Source organism: Heptranchias perlo, unplaced genomic scaffold (genome assembly GCF_035084215.1).
Source record: "Heptranchias perlo isolate sHepPer1 unplaced genomic scaffold, sHepPer1.hap1 HAP1_SCAFFOLD_199, whole genome shotgun sequence".
NCBI lineage: Eukaryota > Metazoa > Chordata > Chondrichthyes > Hexanchiformes > Hexanchidae > Heptranchias > Heptranchias perlo.
The window spans coordinates 81,039-105,101 of NW_027139215.1; the positions used below are offsets into that span (position 1 = coordinate 81,039).

The 24,063-nt window shown below is 44.9% G+C and overlaps 4 protein-coding genes across 4 annotated transcripts; 3 read left to right on the forward strand and 1 right to left on the reverse strand.

Moving 5' to 3' along the window:
* Positions 1 to 1,289: 1,289 nt before the first annotated feature.
* LOC137309983 (ferritin heavy chain B-like) lies at positions 1,290 to 3,640 on the reverse strand. The gene is made up of 4 exons (XM_067977982.1): positions 3,461 to 3,640; positions 2,567 to 2,671; positions 1,863 to 1,992; positions 1,290 to 1,477 (listed from the first exon to the last, which is right to left on the reverse strand). The coding sequence occupies exons 1-4, from the start codon at positions 3,638 to 3,640 to the stop codon at positions 1,290 to 1,292; spliced, it is 603 nt and encodes a 200-aa protein (XP_067834083.1).
* Positions 3,641 to 4,615: 975 nt separating this feature from the next.
* Positions 4,616 to 7,921, forward strand: LOC137309997 (ferritin heavy chain, oocyte isoform-like). Its single transcript, XM_067977996.1, has 4 exons — positions 4,616 to 4,803; positions 6,298 to 6,444; positions 7,057 to 7,182; positions 7,613 to 7,921. Exons 1-4 carry the CDS (start codon positions 4,702 to 4,704, stop codon positions 7,763 to 7,765), a joined length of 528 nt encoding a protein of 175 aa, XP_067834097.1. The 5' UTR covers positions 4,616 to 4,701; the 3' UTR covers positions 7,766 to 7,921.
* Positions 7,922 to 10,577: 2,656 nt separating this feature from the next.
* LOC137309996 (ferritin heavy chain B-like) lies at positions 10,578 to 13,392 on the forward strand. Its single transcript, XM_067977995.1, has 4 exons — positions 10,578 to 10,710; positions 11,966 to 12,112; positions 12,525 to 12,650; positions 13,004 to 13,392. The coding sequence occupies exons 1-4, from the start codon at positions 10,609 to 10,611 to the stop codon at positions 13,157 to 13,159; spliced, it is 531 nt and encodes a 176-aa protein (XP_067834096.1). The 5' UTR covers positions 10,578 to 10,608; the 3' UTR covers positions 13,160 to 13,392.
* Positions 13,393 to 17,990: 4,598 nt separating this feature from the next.
* On the forward strand, positions 17,991 to 20,268 carry LOC137309984 (zona pellucida sperm-binding protein 3-like). The gene is made up of 6 exons (XM_067977983.1): positions 17,991 to 18,385; positions 19,284 to 19,399; positions 19,487 to 19,590; positions 19,682 to 19,859; positions 19,945 to 20,071; positions 20,254 to 20,268. Exons 1-6 carry the CDS (start codon positions 18,200 to 18,202, stop codon positions 20,266 to 20,268), a joined length of 726 nt encoding a protein of 241 aa, XP_067834084.1. The 5' UTR covers positions 17,991 to 18,199.
* The last annotated feature ends 3,795 nt before the right edge of the window (positions 20,269 to 24,063 follow it).

The window sequence follows — 24,063 nt, forward strand, 5'->3', positions numbered from 1 at the left end:
AAGTTGTCATCCTAAACCTACCCCCAGCCAAAGGGGCTTAAATAAAATCAAAAGCAAAAGAAATATATAAATAAACCCGTTTAGGAGACACTGGGTTTGCCCTCGTGTCATCAACCCAAAATAAAGGATATCTAACAAAGGGGCACAACTAATAAACACCAAAATCAAACAAAAGACAAAGAAAACTTAGCAAATTAACTCATAATATTATTGGCAGTGTCTACCATACACTCCAGTCCCTGCTGTGCCCATCGGTCGTGGAAGGCCTCAAGTGTACCTGCAGACAACGCGTGCTCCTTCTCCAGGGCCACCCAGGCATGGAGAAAGCCGCGGCAGAGAGGTACGCAGCCAGAGCGGCAGCCCCCATGGGCCATATCCAACCTGGACCCGTGGCTGGTCACCTTGGCCAGGCCCAGGAGCAGACTCATGAGGAGGTCCTCCGACTTGCCTCCACCACTCCGCACCGGGCAGCTAAAGATCAGGAGCGCAGGACTGAAGTGCAAAATTCAATTAACTGTGATGCTGAGACAATATTCAAAGCAATCAAGTAGCCTTGAGTGAATTTGCAAACCAACCATTGGACAGAGAAATGGAATTTCCATCCCATGGATGGTGGGAATCGCCCCCAGTTCTAATATAGAGAATGGGTGTGTCTGAGGATTGGCAGCATGGGGGCATCAACTGGGTAAAGCATTGTGGGATGTGTCATTTTTAGTTTTGATTCTCATGAAATGTTGTTTGGTAAAATTCAGGATATTCAGCGAGAATGAGAGGGAGTGAAGATTACTGAATGCAATGTCACCCACACAAACATCTCCATTTGTGTCAGCTGTGGCTCAGTGGTAGCACTCTCACCTCAGAGTCAGAAGGTTGTGGGTTCAAGTCCCACTCCAGGGACTGGAGCACAAAGTCTAGACTGATACTTCAGTGCAACACTGAGGGAGTGCTGCACTGTCAGATATAGAATAGTTATGTCCAGCTGGAGATATCGTGGAACATCTAAGTTTCCCCTCGAGCGTTTGGATTTTAATCCTCTTGGTCTGGAGGATTGGCAAGTGTTGCACTTCAGATTGATGCATTTTTTGCATCATTGGAGCAAACTTACTGTACAGTAAGTGCTTAGATCCTGGGGTCACTGGGACACACTTACTGCTAATGTACACAATAGGCCAACTTGCCTGTCTCCCCCCTCCCCAAAAAATTCCAAGAAAGACGCAAACAAACAAACCAATTAGGAATGAAGATCTTTTGAATAGGCTCAAGGACAGCAAGGTTCCTCCATCTCTAACTTACCCAAAAGCCCACATTAACAGCATTAGGAACTTACATGAGGGTCTGTCCTCAGTGGACAGTTTGTGCAGATCCAGCAGACTCTGGTTCACATCCTTCTCCATCTGCAGAGCTCTCTGCATCGCCTCCAGACCATTGCTCCACTCATCCTGCTCTGGCTTCTGAAAAGGAAGTCTCAGCCAGTTCACTTAATGGATTAAACAAACGAACAATACACCAGAAAGCATTGAAGGAAAATAGGGTGGAAAAAGTAAAAGTCCATGTTACCATGAACCAATTGTGTTAAGAATATAGAATTACTGAATTAAGCCATCACAACCACAAGAGTCAAATTAATGACAATTAGTATCGATGCATTTAAAGGGGAGCTCGACATGTACATGAGTGCAAAAGAAATAGAAAGATATGCTGATCACATTCGATCAAGTAAAGTGGGAGGAGGCTTTTCTGGAGCATGGACATAAACATAGACCAGTTGGACCAAATGACCTGTTTCTGTGAAGCAAATTCCATATAAATTGGAACAAGCAAAGTGGTGCCATGTAAAAGACCACTTGTTTGCTGAACCCAACCTGGATATCCTCCAAGATGATTCTGGAATTTCAGCAATTTCTCAGCATCCTCATGTTTCTCCTGTGACTGCTCCTTGAAGAACTTGACAAAGTGATGCAGGGCAACATCATCCCGGTCAAAGTAATAGGACTGTGGAGAGATCAAAAGTAGTTGGATATCTCAAAGACCAATCATGGGTATTGTACATGAAGCCAACTTCAATATTTTGCTTTCTGGCTCACTCAACTGGTCTGCAGATTGTTATGAAAACTAGCACAGGCCAACTTGCTTCACTAATCTGGTAAAGATGGTGGATAATTTCATTCCCAGCAATTGGGAAGCTAGCCAATGGAAAATAATCACCAATTCAGCTTTAATTAAAATTTTACTTGAATATGCTCACAAATCAATACTTGCTTAACGTGAAATTATGACACTCAATAGTATATCTGGAAATTAGTGAAGGACCAATAATAACATTCCTTTCACCAGGATCATGCCCCCATTGAATGCAGTGTATTCCAAAAGTAAATTTGAAGAAGCTCAGAGCCCAGGAACGTGAGTCAGAGATTGAAGAAACTCAGCCTATATTACAATTACTGTAAGGAACAGGGAGACAGTTTGTTTATAACAATTCAATTTAACTTGCACAATTACAGGTTTCAAAAATACACCCACTGTACATAGATTGAGGGATTGAATAGGGTCCAAAAAAAAGACTCACTATGGAGAGATAAACATAGGAGGAATAGAGCTCCATATTGATCTGCTTGTTGACACCATCCTCACTCCTTGTGATAGTTCTAACACACCTGGGAATCCATTCTAACTGTCTAAGAAGGTATTTTAACTAGCTGAACCAGGCTAACGTCTTCCCAAACTCTTTTTTTTTTCTTTTTTTTCTTTTTCCTATTAGGCCCCCCTTTTATAAGAAGGGGGGGTGTGGGGTGTGCTTAAATACTAAAAACCCAAACAAACCAAAACCAAGTGTTCAAATTAAAACTTTATTATCCTCGTCCAGGATGCACTCCAGCCCCTGCGGTGCCCACCGGCCGCGGAAAGCCTCGAGCGTACCGGCAGACACCGCGTGCTCCATCTCCAGGGCCACCCGGGCGCAGAGCATTCCCAAACTCTTCTATTTATATGTCTGGGGACAGCCTGCCTGTAATACAAGGCGTGGCATTCCCGATGATGAGTAAAAACTCACACTAGCCATTCAGAGCTCGACGCCCACTGAGGACACCAATCAAGAAAGAGGCGTAGTCGAGATTGTATTTAAGGCCAATCAGAACATTTTTTTTTCAATTAAGTAGATTTGTTTTGAATCAGGTTGACTTTTTTTGTATGTTTCGATCCCCTTTTATGAGATTGAGGGAGGGAGGTTCAGGATGTAACTTTATTTTTTTTTTTAAATCCAAAAACTAAATGATAACAGAGTCAAATAATAATTATAATTTTTTTTTTTATGGGCAGTCAGCTTTTTTTGTGTGTTTTAGGCCCCCCTTTTATAAGAAGGGGGGTTAGGGTGTGTTCATGTGCAGTAAATCCAAAAAATAAATAAGTGTCAAATTATAATTTTATTATCTCGGCCCAGGATGCACTCCAATCCCTGCGGTGCCCATCCGTCGCGGAAAGCCTCAAACGTACCGGCAGACACCGCGTGCTCCCTCTCCAGGGCCATCGCGGTGCGAAGAATGCTGCGGAAGAGAGGCAGACGGTCGGAGCGACCGTCCCCATGGGCCGGGTCGAGCCTGGACCTGTAGATGACCACTTTGGACAGGCCTAGGGCCAGACCCATGAGAATGTCCTCCGACTTGCCTGCGCCCCCCCCCCCCAAACTCCCCACTCCCCTCAACGGGTGGCCAAAGATCAGGAGCGTGGGACTGAAGTCCTCGTGGGTCTGGTCCTGGGCCTGTCCAAGGTGGCCATCTACAGGTCCAGGCTAGACATGGCCTATGGGGGGGGCGGTCGCTCCGACTGTCTGTCTCTCTTCCGCAGCATTCTCCGTGCCCGGGTGGCCCTGGAGAAGGAGCACGGAGTGTCTGCCGTTATGTTTGAGACCGGGGACTGGAGTGGATAGTTGATTACGACAGTGACATTTTGGTTTAATTCGGTTTCATTGCTATGATTGGGTGTGCCACAAGAAAAAATTCTTACAGCACTTGAATAGGTTTTCGGGGTTCCTGACACTGGGGCTCAAAGACCCATTAGAAAAAAAGAGAAACTCAGTGTCTCCTTCTTGTTCAATTAAAAGAGTAACATTGAGACAATGGCACCGAGGGACTGGATAGCATGCTCGTAGTGGAAGGAATATTTTTTATTGAAGAGAGTGACTCAGGCTGACTGAAGCACAGGGACATGGACACACAGGCTGCAGACTGCACAGTGTTACAAGGGGACATGGGAATGGGTGGGATTCTGGGGAATGGGGGAGATGGGGAGAAAAGAACAGAACAAATGAGGAGCAGGGGGAGAAATCATTAGAAAGAGAGGTTAAAAAACAGACAGGTCACAGAATAAAAACAAACAGCAGGTTAAAATGAAGTGAAGAAACTTATGAAATAGAACAAGAGAAGTGATTGAATGAAAGGAGGATCCTGAAGATATTGGGTTTTTTTTTGGTGTTTTTAGGCCCCCCCCCCCACTTTTTTCAGGGGGAGGGGTTAGGGTTTTTTTCCGTTCGTGTGATGCGAAAGCAGCTATTTGATTGGCTGCCAAACATTTATCATCAGTGATGTCACATCCTGTAGTTAAAGATGGGTTGGGTCTGAAAGAATAAATATAGCAGCTTAGGTTTGAGGTCCTTATGTTCATATTGTTTATAGTCAGTTGCTGGTCTATTAAAAAAAAGTAGTTTGGATGGCTTCTCAAGTGTGTCAGAATTACCACAAGGAGTGTGAGGATGGTGTTAACAAGCAGATAAATATGGAGCTCTATTCCTCCTATGTTTATCTTTCTATGGTGAGCTTTGGGTTTCTTTGCGTATTTTGTCTTATTAACTAATGTAGACTTACTGAATTCTAGTGAATTAACCTTTTAAATTCAGTTAAATAATTGAATTTGCTGTTCTAATATTTCTTTTAAGTATCTTTATAGTTGTGATGTTTCATTATCCTTTCAAATGGATTGTCTGGGTCCTTTTTTATATAGTTTCCATGTTGGAGTTTACATTGAGACTGTGAAATGCATTCCCCACCCCCCCCCCCCCCAAAAAAAAATCCTATTCAGTACATTGGCCAGTGAGTGTCTTTTGAGTTTCAGATGACTTGCCCATAGTTGGGGTCTTTGAAACACCTGTGGTGCAATCTTTAGTCAAAACACAAATCCATGGGCATTCTTAGCCATAGCTACATACTCTTGATCTTGTAACCTGTCTTTTCCAGCCAAAAGCTTAATTGAACTTCTCAAAGTTTCTAAAATCAAATTGAGAATTTTCAAAATGGGTGGAGTTTCTTGCTTAATGAAGGGAGTTTTGTTCAGGTTTGGGATGGAGTGTAACCCTTGTCTGTACAATAGCAAGAAACTTGTAATTGATGGAATGTATAGAACACAGTGGAGAAATGTGTGCCTTTTTTAATCAAGTAAGGCTGACATTGGGTTGCTCTCTGTTATCAGGAAAGTGCCCAATTGCTACAAAGCAATGAACATAAAGCCTAATTTGAGCAAAAGGAAATTTATATCTCACTCTTCACTGGTGCCTACTGGTCATCGCCTCAAATGAGTGTACTGGTGGACACTGCATGCTCCCTCTCCTGGACCACATGGGACTGGGCAAGACCATGAACGAAGCAGGTCAGCCCTCCTTGGGCTGTGCTGATCCTTGACATGTGAATAGGGGGTGGGGGTTTGTGGTGAGTTCAGATTATTGATTTGGAAAAGTTTTTCAGATGTCAAATGTACATCTAAATTTTCCCTAATTTAGTGATCTGAACTAATTTGAGTTTTATCCTCTCACATTGTTTGTCTCTGTTACAACTTATTTTCTTGGAATGTCACAAGTTCTGATCTAGTACACAGACCCTCTAAAAGGAGGAGACTCATTGCATGAGTTAATTGACTAATTGTGCACCCTGGTCTTTCTGAATCACTTGTGGTGGAACAGGTAGCTTTCGGCACCTTGGTCACAGTATCCAACACTGAAGGAGGACCTGTCATGTGACTTCCTGGTTAATGCTTTGTATAAATTGAGATGTGGGCAGGAGGTACCTGAATGGCCAAGTAGCTCAAGCTTGGGTTTAAGTTGAGTTGCTCAGTGTGGTCAAAGACTGAGGTGATTCCATTCTCCACTGGCCACCTGTTGTCTACTTTCACCAGGTGAACTGAGTTAGGAAATATGAGTACTCTTTAAAAATGATCAAACTCCTTGGTTCCCTGATCCATGGTGAAATCACTGTACTGATGTTTGTTCTCTATCTTAATTTGGTATGATTGTTTAATTGACTCTTGTGCCTACAGTCCTATTACTTTGACCGGGATGATGTTGCCCTGCGTCACTTTGCTGAGTTCTTCAAGGAGCAGTCACATGAGGAACGGGAGCACGCTGAGAAACTGCTGAAATTCCAGAATCAGCGTGGAGGCCGAATCATCTTGGAGGACATCAAGGTTTGTTCATAGAATCAGGCCATTTGGCTCATAGTGTCTGTGCTGGCTCTTTGAAAGAATATCCAATTAGTCCCTCGTGCCCTGCTCTTTCCCCATAGAGCTGTAAGTTATTCGTTTTCATGATTCTATGCATAAAAATCTGTTCTGACAGTTGCTATTGAATCAGCTTCCCTTTCAGGCATTTCATTCCAGATTGTAACAATTCACTGTTTATATATGAAATCTCTATCTTCCCTCTGGTTCTTTTGCCCATTATCTTCAATGTGTGTCCTCTGGTTAATGACCCACCTGACAGTTGTTGAGTTCATGACTGGACCAAATGTAATTTATTGAGGCTTATTTTCATATTGAATGATTGGTCCCCAGTGCAGCCTCTATCCAGCTTTCAGAATGTGGAAAATTTCTCCACAGCAGAGAAGATGTTTTCTCATTAATGAGCCACATGTTCTACATTATAACTGAACAGAGTACTTGTTGCTAACATCAGGGCAAAAATCAATTTTCTTCCACTCTCCAGTCATCCTCTTGTTTCAGGCTAGTTTGAGATTAATACTGCATGGGATGCAGATGGGAGCTTGAGCATTTTGTGACTTGAAAGACTTCCCTTTTCAGAAGCCAGAGCAGGATGAGTGGGGCAATGGTCTGGAGGCGATGCAGAGAGCTCTGCAGTTGGTGAAGGATGTGAACCAGAGTCTGCTGGATTTGCACAAACTGTCCACTGAGAGGACAGACCCTCATGTAAGTCCTTAATGCATCAGTGGCATTTAGCTTTTGGGTTTATTTTTAATTTGGGATTGTGTAATTTAGCACTGTCCTTTAAAATCACATCAGACTGAATGCAGCTCAATACTTTCCATTTCTAAATCTGAGGTTTGTTAAATCTACTGAAGGTGAGCATTAAAATCTGTCCTTGAGATCAATCTGTTTCAAGGGTTGAGATATCTTGGGCTTGAAGGGAACCTTCAAATGGATACTGACTTTAGGTGTGTGACTGGGGCAGGGCAGCATTTATTTTCAATACCAGTGGCTGGGAGGGCAAGGAGTTAGATCTAGTAGTCTCTTGGCCATATTTTGTAATGAGACCTTGAGTATTCCCCAGTAGGGAAGTGAGATTAAAGGAACCTAATGATTCAAGTAGCTAGCTTGATTTTTATTTTTCCCTTTCCAGTTGTGTGACTTCCTGGAGACCCACTACTTGGATGAACAAGTGAAGATGATCAAGAAGCTTGGAGATCACATCACCAACCTGAAGAGACTGGGAGCCCCTGAGAATGGCATGGGAGTGTACCTGTTTGACAAGCACACCCTGGGGGAGGAGTGACTGGACTGTTGTCCATGTTGCAGATATTCAACTTGTGTATTGAAATTTTATGTTGCCATCTCTCTGAACTGGGAATGGAATTCAAAGTCTAAGATTAACTTCCAAACATTGTAGTTGAGTGTTCTTGCAGCTGAAATAAAACATTTTGATGTTGAACTGGTTCCTTTTCTTCAGTAATTGAGCGCATTCTAACACCAATGCACGTGGCCTTGCGTCAAACAAAAAAACATTCTAAGAAATAGGTTGTCACCGTGATAAAATCTGATTTGTTTGGGCACATGGATGTTTTAACCCCTTCCCCTCCAGAAGGCTTAATTTGGTTTTGTAGCAGCCTAGGATGGCCATCAGGCCAAAATTAGATTTGTACCTAACAGCTTTCAATATTTGGTGTTCTGTAGTAGAGATTAAAGTGTAATCTGATTACAGTAAGACCTCTTCCTCCACATAGGCTTGAATCCCTTTTGGAGAGTGTGCATTTTTTTATTACTATTCGTTCATGGGATGTGGGCATCAATGGTGATTACAGTAGTTAACCTTCTGAATAAACAACCCCACACATTGCTGCTGACTTGTCCATTGTTGGACATGAGGGAAGTGTTCCCTGAAGCAGGTATTCAAATTTAAGTAGTTACAAAAATCCTGGAGCAAAGTAAGACCAAATCTCCAATTGTTCCTGCTAGGGTTACCTGGCTCTTTCCTCCTTCTCTTCAGCCCATCTTTTTCTTCCTGTGCAGAACTTTGGTCCAGCTCCTGCTATTTGTTTCAATCTCAATTTTTATTTTCCAGTCTCTGTTCACCTCCTGCACCTTTTATATCCTGGACCCCATAGCCTCTAAAATACTTCCATTTGCTGTTGCAAATCTAAGAGCCCCTCTAAGTTTCCCTTGCTGGATTCTGTTTCATTAAACAGTTCTTGCCCCATTCCCCTCTCCTTGTGAATACAATCTTTGTGTAATCTTATTTGGCCTGGAACCAAATAACACTAGATCCCAATTGCCAAAACTGCCACTTATAAGTCTACTGAAGAGTTGGAGAATAGAGCCATCTAATTAAAGGCTAAACCACCAACTACTTGGTCTGTTTAAAGCTTTAACTGAGTTTGCACCAGTGATGTTCAGGTTATTCTCACACAGGGATCATGTGATCAGATCAGTCCATCGACCCCACTTTTCGTTGCTTCATCTTTCCTTCACTAGGTTCCACCTTTGATTTTTTTTTTTAGCCTGCTGTTTGTTGTTTATCCGACAGTATTCTGATGTGATCTGGAACACAAAATATCCACGGGGCCCCATCCTTCCCTGACCGGATTTAGGGAAATATCAGTAACTCCCCTTTCTAATGAGAAAATTCACCACTCGACTCTTTCCACTTGGTGTTTGACTGTCCAAAAAGTACAAGAGATTAATCATTGAAACACGGGATTACCAAACCCAGGAAATACCAGATAGTCTGTTCACCACTGTCGCTCACTGTATATACAACCAACACTACACACAGTGTTTGCCTCTCACCGCAATCCCTCCCAACACCAAACCATCCCCCGCCCCAAATCCCTTCAGTCAATGGTCCACAGTCTCTTCCCCGTGGAGTGCTCTGCATTTTATTGTTTGTAAAATGTCATGATGACAAAACAAGAACTCAACATGCCGTGGCCCCCTTCACTTTCCAGCCGATGTGTGTACAGATGCTCACTGACCCTAGAATTGATGGAGTATTGAAGGACTTGTGTTTAACACGTTCATCACACCCACTTTCCATTCGCCTGACTCGCTGTTGGTTGCTGTTCACAGGCTCTGATCTGTTTGGATGTTGCCTCAAACCCGCAGCTACTTGCCAAATAACCAACTCACGGATCCATCCAGAATTATTCAAAGACACTGACCCGCAAACAACAATTAAACCTGTGGTTCTGGATCTTTGAACCGTCACGATCAGTGACCATAACCGATGGGATGGGGGCAGATCCACCAATTGACAATTTGGTCCATTATGGTCAAGTGCCCGGGTGGCCCCGGAGAGGGAGCATGTGGTGTCCACCGTTACGCTTGATGCCTTCCGCGACCGCTGGGCACCGCAGGGTATAGACTGTCTTTCAGACATCAATAATAGAATCCTGATTTAATTGGGAAAGTATCCTGTTGTTTTTGGTGGCACTTGATGCTTATTTTGGTATCTTTTCAGTTTGATTGGACCATCCAATATTAGTGGTGCCCTGAGAGGGCCACTTGTGATGGTTTATGTTTGGTGACCCTGGGGCAACCCAGAGTCTCCCTTATTGGTCCATCAAAGAAAGGTCGATTATGGTCAAGAATATGGTCACTATCAGATTTTTTTTTCTTTGGAGTGTGGGATGGAAGAGCAGCCATGGTTTTTTTGCTTTTCCTTTTTTTGTGTTTTAGGCCCCCCTTTTATAAGAAGGGGAGGGGGGGGGGGTTGGTTGTGTTTATGTGCAGTAAATCAATAAACCCAAAATAAGTGTCAAATTATAATTTTATTACATCGATCCAGGATGCACTCCAGTCCCTGCGGTGCCCACCGGTCACGGAAACAGATTTGACAGTTTGAGGAAAGTCAAAGCAATTGGATCTTTATTGAATTGTCAGCCAATGATGCTCCTCCTTCAAAGTTCTGACTGGCTCTGGGTGTCATCTCCCCTCCTCCCTTTTCTTGATTGGTGTTCTGAGAGAGGATGTAATTTCTGATTGGGTATTGCCAACTGTCACTCATCATCTAGGCTGCCACGCCCAGGATTAACCAGCAGTATAAATATGGAGCTTTGGGTGGCTGTTTTTCAGTTTCTTGCTTCAATAGAGTTGTTTAGTTTTGTTAAAGTTAATTTAAAGATGGCTTCCCAAGTGTGTCAGAACTATCACAAGGAGTGTGAGGATGGTGTCAACAAGCAGATCAATATGGAGCTCTATTCCTCCTATGTTTATCTTTCTATGGTGAGTTTTGTTTCTTTGACCCCTTCACATTGGAGATTCTAATGTGACATTACAAAATTCTGTTTTCTCCAACTCATCTATTGCCTTTTCTCTAATCTGCACCCCCTCCCCCCAATTGATGGATGGTGAGTGTCTTTTTAAAGCTGTAATATAATGTGATTTATTGTACAGTCATTATCAAAATGTCTCCCTCTTCCTTGCAGTAGTTGCACCACATTCTATATCTTAAATCTCAATTGTTCACTTTCCTGGTGTCTGAGCTTTCTATTGAAGTTGTGTTTTGCAATACACTCTGCATTCAATGCCTGGGATTCATATTTCTTACCCTCTATTCTACATCTCTCCACAGTCTTTCCCCACATTCTCCTTGCAATGGGGGGGTCATAATCTTAAATTAGAGCTAGTCCATTTAGGAGGTAAGTGAGGAAGCACTTTTCCCCTCAAAGGTACTGGAAATCTAGAACTCTCTCCCTTGAAAGTCTGTGGATGTTGGGGATTAATTGGTGCTTTCAAGACTGAAATCTTTTGTTGGGTCAGGGTATTGAAGGATGAGTTGATGTACAGATCCATGTTCTAATTAAATCATTGAGTTGGCTCAAATGGCTGTATGTCCCACTTCTGTTTCTATGCTCTGAACCTTCACTTTTTAAGTACCAGCTTGTCCCTGTCTGTCTTCTCTCTCTGCCTTTGCTCTATTGGTGGTAGGGCCTTCAGCCATTTTGGTCCTACTCAGTGTAACTGTTAATCCCTTTGCCTTCCTACCTCTGTCTGTCTCTCAAAGCATTCAAATGCTAACAGTTTCTAGTCATGCAACTCTTACTGCTTGGTATCTGTTTCTCCTCTGAAATGCCTTGATGTTTAGTGTTGAAGGTACTAAGTTAATGCTGTTTGTGGTAGTTGTAGAAAGGGGTTTGTTTCAAATTTCAGTCATGAAAAGGATGTAAGCTTTTATGTTCCTTCACTAATTTCTAGACATATAATTCAGTCTTGGGTGTGAAGATTAAAGTGAAATATTGTGTTGAGCATGTTCAAAGCTGAATTGGTAATTTTCCATTGGCCAGCTTCCCTATTGCTAGGAGTGAGATTATCTCACTACCAGGTTAGTGAAGCAAGTCAGCCTGTGCTAGTTTTCAGAACCATCTGCCTACAAGCTCAGTGAGACTTGAACCCTTGACAGAAAGCAAAATATTGAGGTTGGCTTTATGTACAATACCCATGATGATAATTCTGATACCCAACTACTTTTGATCTCCAGTCCTATTACTTTGACCGGGATGATGTTGCCCTGCGTCACTTTGCTGAGTTCTTCAAGGAGCAGTCGCATGAGGACTGGGAGCACGCTGAGAAACTGCTGAAATTCCAGAATCAGCGTGGGGGCCGAATCATCTTGGAGGATATCAAGGTTAGATTTAATGGAGTGGCCTTCTGAATGGCTCCCCTTAAATGGACAATTTTAAATATTTCTAAAGCAATTTGTTCTAATGCACATAATTACATAGAATGTCCAGCACAGAAACAGGACATTTAGCCCAACTGGTCTATGCTGGTGTTTATGCTCCACATGAGCTGCCTCCCACCTTCATCTTGCCCTATCATCACATCCATCTATTACTGTCTCCCTCAGTACTTCTCCTTAAAGACATTTATACTATTTGACTCGTGGTTGTGGTGGTGTAATTCTATATTCTTGGGACAATTGGTTCATGGCAACATGGACATCTGATTGCTTTTCACCCCTATTTTCCTTCAGTACTTTCTTGTGTATTTTGTTTAATCCATTAAGTAAACTGGCTGAGACCTGATTCCCTTTTCAGAAGCCAGAGCAGGATGAGTGGAGCAATGGTCTGGAGGCGATGCAGAGAGCTCTGCAGATGGAGAAGAATGTGAACCAGAGTCTGCTGGATCTGCACAAACTCTCCACTGAGAGGACAGACCCTCATGTAAGTTTTTAATGTGGGCCTTTGGGTAAGTTCGAGGTGGTGGAAATTTACTGTCCTTGAGCCTATTCAAAAGATCTTCATACCCAATAGCTTTGTTGGTGTCATGCTCAAATTTTATTGGGGAGGGGAGACAGGAAAGGGAGATTGCCCTACTGTCTGCATTAGAAGTAAATGTATCTGATCCCAGGATCGAAGCACTTAATAGAGCAAAGTTACTGTATAAAATGCATCAATCTAAAGTGCACCACTTGACTATCCTCCAGACCAAGAAGATTAAAATCCAAACCCTTGGAGAAGCTCAGATCTTCCTCCATCTCTTGCTGGACATAACTATTTTCCATCTTTTCTTCCAGTTGTGTGACTTCCTGGAGACCCACTACTTGGATGAACAAGTGAAGATGATCAAGAAGCTTGGAGATCACATCACCAACCTGAAGAGACTGGGAGCCCCTGAGAATGGCATGGGAGTGTACCTGTTTGACAAGCTCACCCTGGGGGAGAGTGATTGAACTGACTGCAGGGATAAAGCTTATTGTTCAGTACTCCTGTTTATAGTCTGAAGAACCCCTATCCTGTAGCAATGGTGACTTTGTACTAAGAGCTCTGAGACCTGGGCTCTTGATGTGAAATGTAATAGTAACTGGAAATAAACTGTTACAGAAGACTGGGTTTTGGCTCCTTGTAAATTGAGTGATTGCTTATTTTTCAGATTAACATAATTCAGCTGTTGTAACAAATTACATTGGGCTATGTATTGGCTTTAGGGTGAGATTCTGCCCTATGACATTTTTTCTTCTGGGGTCATATCAATGTAGTGACTTGGGTGTTGAGGGCCAATGTGTCTGCCTTGAGTGTAAATTGTATTTATGCAGTAAAATGATTACTGCTGATTTCAATGCAAAGAACAATACAGTAATGAGTTACTGTTCCTATTAGTACTGCATATTATCAACTGTTTAACTCATTAATGATGCAAAATCAGCTGCTGTAACATTTTGTTCCAATAAAACACAAGGAAAGTGAACTAGTAATTTCAGTCCAATCGGCAATTTTTTAAAGAATAGTATCTGCCTGGGGAAGAACAATCCAGATGCTTTTTTTTTCAAAGATGCTACAGACCTCAGTAGGTAGTTGGGGTAGATTATGAAATCACTCACTATTACTCCTAATAAACTGTTTGTTTGGAGTCAAATAGGTCTCATATGGGGGAGTGCAGGTTCCCTGTTTGTCTATTTCCCTTCATTTTCATCTTCTGCCCCCCAACCCCCTGTTAATCTCCCCCATGAATAATAAATTGGGTATGGTACAGAAAAAATACCTCGAACTAAACTCCAGCAAACAAAATCTTCCTTCTGGGAGATGTAGTAAATGCACTAAACAACTAACTTGAACCATTAAGTTGAATAGATAAGGCTCCTAAACTCTTCCATACCACTACTGTTCCATCAATTCATAAACCCAATATAAGCAGCTCATCCATAAATCTATCAATTTGTATTTATCCCATTGTGCAGTTAATACTAGATTACAATTCTAAATTCTACTGGATCACCATTTCATTTAAACCAAGTTAAATAGATATTTTGCCTGAAACTCCACATCCCAATGCCATCAATTCATAAACACAATACAATCAGCTCCTCCATAAATGTGTCGATTTGCCTGTAGTCCTATTGTGCGTTCCATACCAAATTGTAATCAACCTTTCCAAATCCTATGGGTTCTCCATTCATCTCCTTCACCCCTATGAATGGATTCAAATGTTGATGCTGTAGCTGTAATTATCCAGTGTTTCCAAGTGAAGTTTAGGAACTTGTGACTTGCACTGGGTGTGATAGAATTGCCGTCTTCAGTCAGTCCATGTTAATATCTTTATATTGATGGAGTAAATAAGGGGAAACTGATTCCAGTTGCAGACCGGTTAGTAACCAGCAAACACAGATTTAAGGTGATTGGTAAAAGAACCAGAAGTGACACGAAACTTTTTTCAGTGTTCTGATCTGGAATGCATTGCCTCATCGGGTGGTGGAAGCAGATTTAATAACTTTCAAAAGGAAATTGGATAAATACTTGAAGGGGGAAAGAGCAGGGGAGTGGGACTAATTGGATAGCTCTTTCAAAGAGGCAGCATAGGCACAATGGGCTGAATGGCTTCTTTCTGTGCTGTAATAGTAGGATATTCTGATCTCTAAAGGCACTTTTGGGATATCAATGTCACCACATTTCATACGTTGTTGAGCCATAATTTTACGAGTCAGTGTGGATTATCTGGTAGCTTTGACTGCTGCATAGTTCGCACCTTTGAGGTGTAGTCACTGTTGTAAGGTAAGAAATGCGGCAGTCAATTTGCCTCCAGCAAGGACCCAAAAACAGCAATGAAATATTGACCTGATAATCTGTTTTAGTGATGTTAGTTGAGGGATAAATATTGGTCCAGATATTGGGGAGAACTCCGCTGCTCTTCCTTGAAATAGTGCTGTGGGATATTTTACGTCCACCTGAGAGAGCAGATGAGGCCTCGATTTAATATCACATCCAAAAGACGGCACCTCCGACAGTACAGCACTCCCTTAGTCAGCCTAGATTATGTGCTCAAGTCTCTCGATGATGACTTGAACCCACAACCTTCTGACTCTGAGGTGAGAGTGCTGCCACTGAGCCACAGCTGACACAAATGGAGATGTTTGTGTGGGTGACATTGCATTCAGTAATCTTCACTGCCTCTCATTCTCGCTGAATATTCTGAATTTTACCAAACAACATTTCATGAGAATCAAAACTAAAAATGATGCATCCCACAATGCTTTGCCCAGTTGATGCCCCCATGCTGCCAATCCTCAGACACACCCATTCTCTATATTAGAACTGGGGACGATTCACACCATCCATGGGATGGAATTTCCATTTCTCTGACCAATGGATGGTTTGCAAATTCACTCAAGGCAACTTGATTGCTTTGAATATTGTCTCAACATCACAATCACTAACAAGTAATAAACTTGACCAGATTATGAAAAGCCACTTCAGTGAAAATATCAAATTATTATCAAATAATTCAAAGTTATGATTCCAAGAGATTGAAACAAAGAGAAACTTTCAGATTTTTTTTTTCTTTTTTTTTTCACTTTCAGATCTTTTTTTTTCCTTTTTTATTTTTTTTTATTTTGTTAGGCCCCCCTTTTATAAGAAGGGGGGTGTGGGGTGTGCTTAAATACTAAAACCAAACAAACCAAAACCAAGTGTTCAAATTAAAATTTTATTATCCTCGTCCAGGATACACTCCAGCCCCTGCGGTGCCCACCGGCCGCGGAAAGCCTCGAGCGTACCGGCAGACACCGCGTGCTCCATCTCCAGGGCCACCCGGGCGCGGAGCATTCCGCGGAAGAGAGGCAGACAGGCCGAGCAACCGCCCCCACGGACCACGATCATCCTAGACCTGTGGATGGCCACCTTGGACAGGCCCAGGAGCAGGCCCACGAGAACGTCCACCGACCTGCCCGCCCCCCTCCTCACCGGGCGGCCAAAGATCAGGAGCGTGGGACTGAAATGCAGCCAGAACTTGAGGAGCAGCCCCTTCAAATAATGGAACAGGGGCTGCAGTCTCGCACACCCAGTGTACAGATGGAACACGGACTCCTCCAGGCCGCAGAAATCACAAGCGGCCTGGGTTCCGTGAAATGGCGTAACTGCCGGTTGCACGCGACGGCTCCGTGCAACACTCTCCACCCCAGATCCCCGATGGAACACGGGAGGATCCCTGAGTAGAGAGCCCCCCACTGGGAACACCCGTCTCCGCCGGACGGCAGGATGTTACGCCAGGGCGTGTCCGGCCGAGAGACGAGGGCGAGGAAGTGGATGGTGTGCAGGAGCAGCCTGTACAGGAAATCCCTCCGCGCGGTGAGAAACGGCACGGAGGGAATTTCCGAGAGACGGCTCAAGTTGTGAGGCGCGGCCCCCCGAGGGAGGTGCCGGGGTTTGGCGCCGAGGAGGAACTCCGTCCGAACGGGGGTCAGGTCGGACGGGATGGCTCCGCACGCCTGAGCCGCCTCCACATCCCGAGTGGAGTCAGGGCCGAGCGCCGATTTCAACGCCTGGATGGCGATGGCCGCGTCCCCGGCACGCCACGAGGACATCCGTGCGGCGAGCGCCCACGGCTCCAACCAACCCGACCCACCGCCATCCAGGACGTCCCTGACTCTGGTCACCCGACCGGCCACGGCCCTCCGCACCGACAGCCGCGAGTGGCCGAAGCCGATATCGCGGAGGAACGGATTCCCGAGCAGCGGCTCCTGCAGGACGGCCGCTACCCCCGACGGGCGAGAGCTCCGACCGGAGGCGACCATGGTCCAGACCCTGAGCAGATCCTGGTACAAGACAGGCAGCTCCTGCAAAGACGTGCGGCCGCCCACCAGCGAGACGAACAGGAGCTGCGTGTCGTAGTTCAGGCCGTGCAGCTGGCGGAAAAAATACGTCGCCAGCGCACGCCATCTAAGAGGACGCTCAACGTACAGGTATCGCCGCAGCGTCCGAAGGCGGAAAGTTGCCACCTGGGTGCGGACGCACACCAGCCCCTGACCGCCCTCCCTAAGCGGGAGACTCAGGACCGCGGCAGCGACCCAGTGCATCCCTTTGGCCCAGAAGAAGTCGACGAACTTCCTCTGAATCTTGGTGACAAACTCCGGGGGTGGGGTCAAAGTGACCAATTTGTACCACAACATGGCGGCCACCAGCTGGTTTATGACCAGCACTCGACCCCTGTAGGATAACACTCGGAGCAGTCCTGTCCAGCGCGCCAGGCGAGCGGCGACCTTGGCCTCCAGCTCTTCCCAGTTCGCCGGCCAGGCTTCCTCGGCAGGGCCGAGGTAGACTCCCAGGTACCGGAGGTGCGTGGTACTCCAGGCGAAAGGCCTGAGCTCCTCCGGCAGGGAGTCCACCCGCCACTGACCCACCAGAAAACTAGACGAAACTGGAGTGCATCCTGGATATCCACAGGTCCAGGATGCTCGCGGTCCGTGGGGGCGGGCGCTCGGCCTGTCTGCCTCTCTTCCGCGGAATGCTCCGCGCCCGGGTGGCCCTGGAGATGGAGCACGCGGTGTCTGCCGGTACGCTTGAGGCTTTCCGCGACCGGTGGGCACCGCAGGTGCTGGAGTGCATCCTGGACGAGGAAAATAAAATTTTAATTTGATGCCTGGTTTCGTTTTATTTGGTTTTTAGTACTTAAGCACACCCTACACCCCCCCCCCCTTCTTATAAAAGGGGGGCCAGAAAAAAAAAAAAGACAAAAAAAAAGGTGCTGGTTGGTGGGTAAAGTGATAGTTGAGTTGTTTGGTATCATGGGGGATTTTGTAGTGAGAGGTTTGTTCCCGGTGCTGGTGTTAGTTGGAGCGGTTTGTTGCTCTGATATTTGGCAACAGTTTAGAGGCCAGAGATTTCCATGGAGAAGAGTAAAACCCACCCCTGTGCCCCAGAGAGTCCCTCTCCCTGTCCCTCCCTTTGGTTCCCATTTCAGTGTGTCTGAGGGGAGAAGTCTGTCTCCACTGCAGACTGTGATGGTGCAGTGTGGAGAGCAGAACCTGCTGGTGAGGGTAGACATGGATTTATTTAGAACCAGGCACCTGATTAAAGCTGCTGACCTGACCCTGGGGACAGCAGGTTGTCGGCCAACTGGGATCTACTCTCAGAACCACACTGTCCTCTTTGACTATGGGCTCCATGAATGTGGCAGCAGATTGCAGGTAATGTGATTCCTCAACTCTTGTTCCAATTTCACTGTGTAGATTACTGCCCACTCTGAACTCATTAACATCGGGGGAAACTCCAGCCACTGAGGAGATCCCTGAATGAAATCTGTGTATAAATTTTTGCCCACTGTGAAGTATCACCCTGTGTGAAACTACTTCTTTGTGTTGACATGTCAATCTTCGCTTTATATTTAAAAAGAACTTCGACTTGTCACTGAGGGACTGCATCTTTCTTAAATGGGTCATTGCTGCTCTCTAACTCTGAGATTCAATTCTATTGACCTTGAACCTTCACCTGCATTTCTCCAAACCACTCTGTTCTTTTGTGCCTCAATTGATTTATCTTTTCCGTTCCTTCCTGTGGATATTCAGGCCTGTTGCCTCAACTTGTGGTCAATGAATGTTCAGTGTGGAAGTTCCTGTTGAGACTTCCCTTGAAAGATGAAACAAGTGGAATAATAATTGGGATACAATGAATTAAAGGGGAACTCCACTTTTGGTTGTTACACCTGCCAATACCATTGATTCCACGGACACAGATGAGATTTAAAAGTGATGTTGTGTTTTGTGCTCCATATCAGGGGTAACTTGAGCCCCTTAAGGTGAAAGCTCTAATCTATATGGGAAAGAATGCTCATCAAATCTGGCAGTGCCAATCATTTCAGGGGTTTCTGACTGCAGGCCTGAAGTCCCCTGTAATAGAAGGTGGACTGAGCAGAGTAACAGAGGCTGCTCCAGGCAACTTCTCCCAATGGTGGAGCGACTTCAATCATGTGTCATTGAGGAGCAGCTGAAACCCCTTAAACTGCTGCTTAACAGGGTAGGAAAATGACCAGAAATAGCTTTTGTTCAATGAGACCAGCTCTTCATTTCTTAACCTGATGTCTTTCAGATGGCTGGCGATTTCCTGGTCGACACCACCCACCTGAACCACACCCCAAATGCTCGTGGATCTGTCATTGTGAGAACTAATGGAGCAGTCATTCCCATTGAGTGCCACTATTTTAGGTAAGAATCTTTACTCTATTGCAAATAAGGTCTACAGCAGGTGCAGTTCTCTGAAGTTGTCCTGAAATTACTGTAGTGTCCTTTCAGGAAGGGCAATGTGAGCAGTGACCCTATCAAGCCCACCTGGATCCCATTCCGCTCTACCAAGTCTGGAGAAGGGCTTCTGTCATTCTCACTGCGTCTTATGAACGGTATGTGATGGGTGGATGGGGAGTGCTTTTCTGTCGTCTCCCACTGGGAGTTACACCCACTGTCTCCAACCCTTGTCCTCTTGTACTTCAGATGACTGGCTGACAGAGCGCACCTCGACTGTCTACTACCTGGGTGACCTCATTCACATTGAGGCCTCTGTTTCAATGACCAACCACATGCCCTTGAATCTCTACATTAACAGCTGTGCAGCGACATTGAGCCCAGACAAGGATTCCACCCCAAGATACAACATCATTGACTCCCATGGGTAAGGAGCTCTCTGCTTTCTCCAGCTGGTTCTGTCTCAATCGGTTCACTTAATTCACTTTGTCCCTTTTTAAATCTTTCTTCAGTTGCCTCCTGGACAGCAAAGCTGAGGACTCCTTTTCAACCTTTGTGTTGCCAAGAGGTGAACGTGAGCTGGACGAACTCCAGTTTGATCTGGATGCGTTCCGCTTCTTTGGAGATGACCGTTCCTTGGTAAGAGGAAGCCAAACATTGGGTTCCCCATGTTGGGAGGAGGTCACTAAATAACAACTTGTATTGAATGTGTCCCTCAGATTTTCATCACCTGTCACCTGAAAGTTGCTGCAGTGGATCGGAGAGATTCCATGAACAAGGCTTGTACTTTCCAGAATATGTAAGTTCCCTCTCTCGTTCAGGGATGTGTTGATTGAAGGGTGATGGACAACCTGGTTGATAAACTGATTCTCTGGTTGAGCTGGACCCCATTGGAAGAATCGACCAATGACGTGTGTGCCTCTTGTCATCTGGGCAACTGCAGTGCCACAAGGGATTTCCTCGTTGATTCCAGAGGAAGGAGGGATCTTGTATCTGGACCTGGTAGGACATTGATCCTCTTGATTGTTGGAGGTCACCCTTTACCCTCTAACTGGAATGTTTGATATTGCAGAGAGTGATGCTGAGTTGAAGTGGGAGGGTGAGGCCTCACTTGGACCCTTGGTCATTCTGGATCCTCATGTGACAGACCTGGCAACTGAGCCCCTTAATGATGTTGAGCAAAGGATGCAGGAGAGGTCTCCAGGTGGTGAGTTGGCAGACTGCTAGTTTCCATTTTCCCCTCAGTATTTCCTTCACTAACCATTGGTTTCTTGTTGCTTTATAGGTGTGGCGTCTGAGGTGGTCCTGATCTTGGCCCTGACTGTGAGCGCTGTCTCTCTGATCTCTGCTTCTTGGATTGCCTTGTTCCTGAACAGGAAACACAAGCAAACCCAGTTTAACTAGTTATCAAATGACCAATAAAGCAGTGACCACTTGTATCTTCTCATGGCTGGTTGCTCATTTCTCACTGTCTCCAGTCAACGACACAATGAGTGCTCAATACCGTGTTAGTAACACACTGCACTCCTCCGTCAGTTCCTCCTGTTAGTGAAATGGGTTGAAATGGGTCCATGTAACTAGTGGCAGAATGGCTGGTAATAGTGTATCCAGGCCCAGTCCAGGGATGGCTGCAGCAATGGGTGAAGGCTTGCCAGGCCCTCATTGTGCAGGTCAATGAGCTCTGAAGGGACAGTGGGACTGGCCTGAAGTCCTGGTGCCGGGTGGTTGACTGCCCAATCATTCCCTTGGTGCTCTGTGGCCATTGATCACTCGAATCCGCACATGGGCTCCAAACTCCTAAACTTTCCCATTTGGAGCTAATTGTCCAAACACCAATAGGATTGAAAGTGGGTGGACTTGAACTCTCTTCCAAGATTGAAGATCTCTGCCCCTGGTGTGAAGATCTTTGTTTTGTTGGGCTGGGGCTCCAAGTAAATTTCCAATGCCCAGTGTTAAGATTAATGTTCACAGGGGGCAATGTTGTGCTCATTGGGTACAGGCACAGAGTGCGAGGGACGGGGAGCCCAGCGGTTGTGATTTACCTCTGTTGGATTTGAATTTCACCTGTCTTCTCGTGAGCACAGACTGAAGTTTCGTTATCCTCAGCTTCCCCTCACGGCAGGCCCTCAGGATTGTATTGTAAGTAGTTAGTGCTATTTTTCAGATTCCGTTATTGTTTATCATTCACTATATTTGAGGGGTGGCAATAGGAACAGGAGTTGGCCATTTAGCCCCTCTCGCCTGGTCCACCATTCAATGAGATCATGGTTGATCTGTGACATAACTCCATATACCTGCCTTAGTCATATCCCTTACCTTTTTGATTAACAAAATTTTAACCTGAGATAATAGATTTAACAATTGAGCTAGCATCAACTGCCATTTGTGGAAGAGTGTTCCTAACTTCTCCCACTCGTGTGTAGAAGTGTCTCTTAACTTCATTCCTGAAAGTCCTAATTCGAACTTCGAGGTTATGTCCCCTGGCCGTTAAACTGGCTGTGTCTTTATAACTTTACAGTGAATTGGGTACAATCCATGTCTGGGACAACCTTGCCTTTGAAATACTGAAATTTGTTCATAAAATGTTCTTCAGATTTAATAAGAGCATATTTGTTTATCTTTACTGAGCTGGGTTTTTCTTTTTGGTAAATCAGACATTCAGGGGGTTTATTAAACAGGATGAGAGCTGTTAGCAGTAAACACCCTCGCTTCAGACAACATTCTTTGGCAGGTGGAAACCACTCCTCCATTTAAATCAAATCATAGTAATATTTTACTTGAGCTATAATCACTGAAGTTTAGTGTTTAAACATAGCAGGAGATCCAGGCTCGTTCTGTTGCAGTAGAATCATAATAAGTTAGTGGGAACTTTTAACAATAGCAATTCATTTCTGCTCACTACACACAAGGTGATTTTTCTTCCAGTGGAAACTGCAGTCAGACGGCCCCTCCTCACTTTCACTCTCAGCTTCCTCACACTATTGATAAATAATGTTAGGAAACATTAAACCCAATCGATGACAATACATTGTAGTGTAGTGTAGGGCCATCCTACCCTCTTCTGACTCTTGTCTGATTTACATGTAAACATTTCAGGGAGGCTTTACAAACTGGATATACTGACCAGGACACCAGGAGAACTACTTTGGGGTATTTTTAAAATGTTGCAACAAAATACCATGTAGAAATGCTTCATGAATTCATTCTCAATGAAGCTTAGGATCTTACAGGACAGAAAGAGGTGACTTTCCTCTCGCCCCCTCATCCAATTTAATGTTCCTCTGTTCCAAGGTGCCTCCACTATTATTCCCATTTAAAATAATTCATGGAGTCTGTGTGAACAACATTTTCGGGCAGAACTCTACATTGTCCCCTCCCTATAAAGATATTTTTTTGAACCGTAGACATGTATCTTTTGCCATGTTACATTTGAACCTAGGGGTTATAGAATCATAGAAATTTACAGCACAGAAGGAGGCTATTCGGACCATTGTCTGTGCCAGCTGAAAAAGCTATCCAGCCTAATCGCACTCTTGGTCTTGGTCCGCAGCCTTGCAGGTGACGGGACTTCAAGTGAGCATCCAAGTACTTATAAAAAGCGATGTTGGTTTCTGCCTCTACCACCCTTTTAGCGAGTCAGGCTCAAACCCACACCACCCTCTGGGTGAAAAAAATTATCCCCAGATCCCCTCGAATTCTTCCAATTATTTGAAATATATGCCCCCTGGTTATTGGCCTCTCTGCTAAGGGATATAGGACCTTCATATTCTTTTTTTATTTGTTCATGGGATGTGGGTGTTACTGGCAAGGGCAGCATTTATTGCCCATCGCATTTGCCTTTGAGAAGGTGGGGGTGAGTTGCCGCCTTGAAGTGACGCAGTCCGCGTGGCCCCCAATAATTTAATACACCTCAATTAAATCCCCCATCAGCATCCTCTGTTTCAATGAAAACAACTCCAGCCGATCCAATCCTTCCTCATAGCTAAAAGTCTCCACTCCTGGAACATCCTTGTAAATCTCCTCTGTACCCTCTCTGGTCCAATCCCATCTTTCCTGTAATGTGGTGACCTGAACTGGACACGAGTTAAATTTATTAGTCCGCCTGTTCCCACAGGTCCCAGTCGAGTTTCTTCATTCCTTTCCTTGGTTCAATCCGTCATTCACCGATTGGGTTTATGACCGGTCACCACCTCCTGTGATTTCCCCAATTGGCTGCCCCTCTTCTCAGAGATTCTCTCGCTCCACAGACCACCTGCACTCTGTCGGTTCCACCAATCCGGGAAGCTTCATCTGTGATTGGATGAACTCGGTGACCCGGGCCCGTCATGGCGGCCGGATCTCCCACAATGCAGAGCGGCAGAGAAAAGGCCCCATCTGTGAGACGGGCCGCGCTGCACTCTGGGAGAATGTTAGCACATGCGCACATCACCCGCCGGATCAGCGACCGCTTCCTGTTGTGTCGCGAGACAAACTTTCCGTTTTTTCGGTTGAGAACGAGCGGTTTTTATTGTGACGGAAACTGACGTCACTTTTCCTTTGAATCGCGCGGTTTGATTTAAATAAACGGCGCACATGCGCAGTGTGGCGCGTCCCTCTTAAAGGGCCCTGGACCGGCCGAGAGTCCCCGAGCC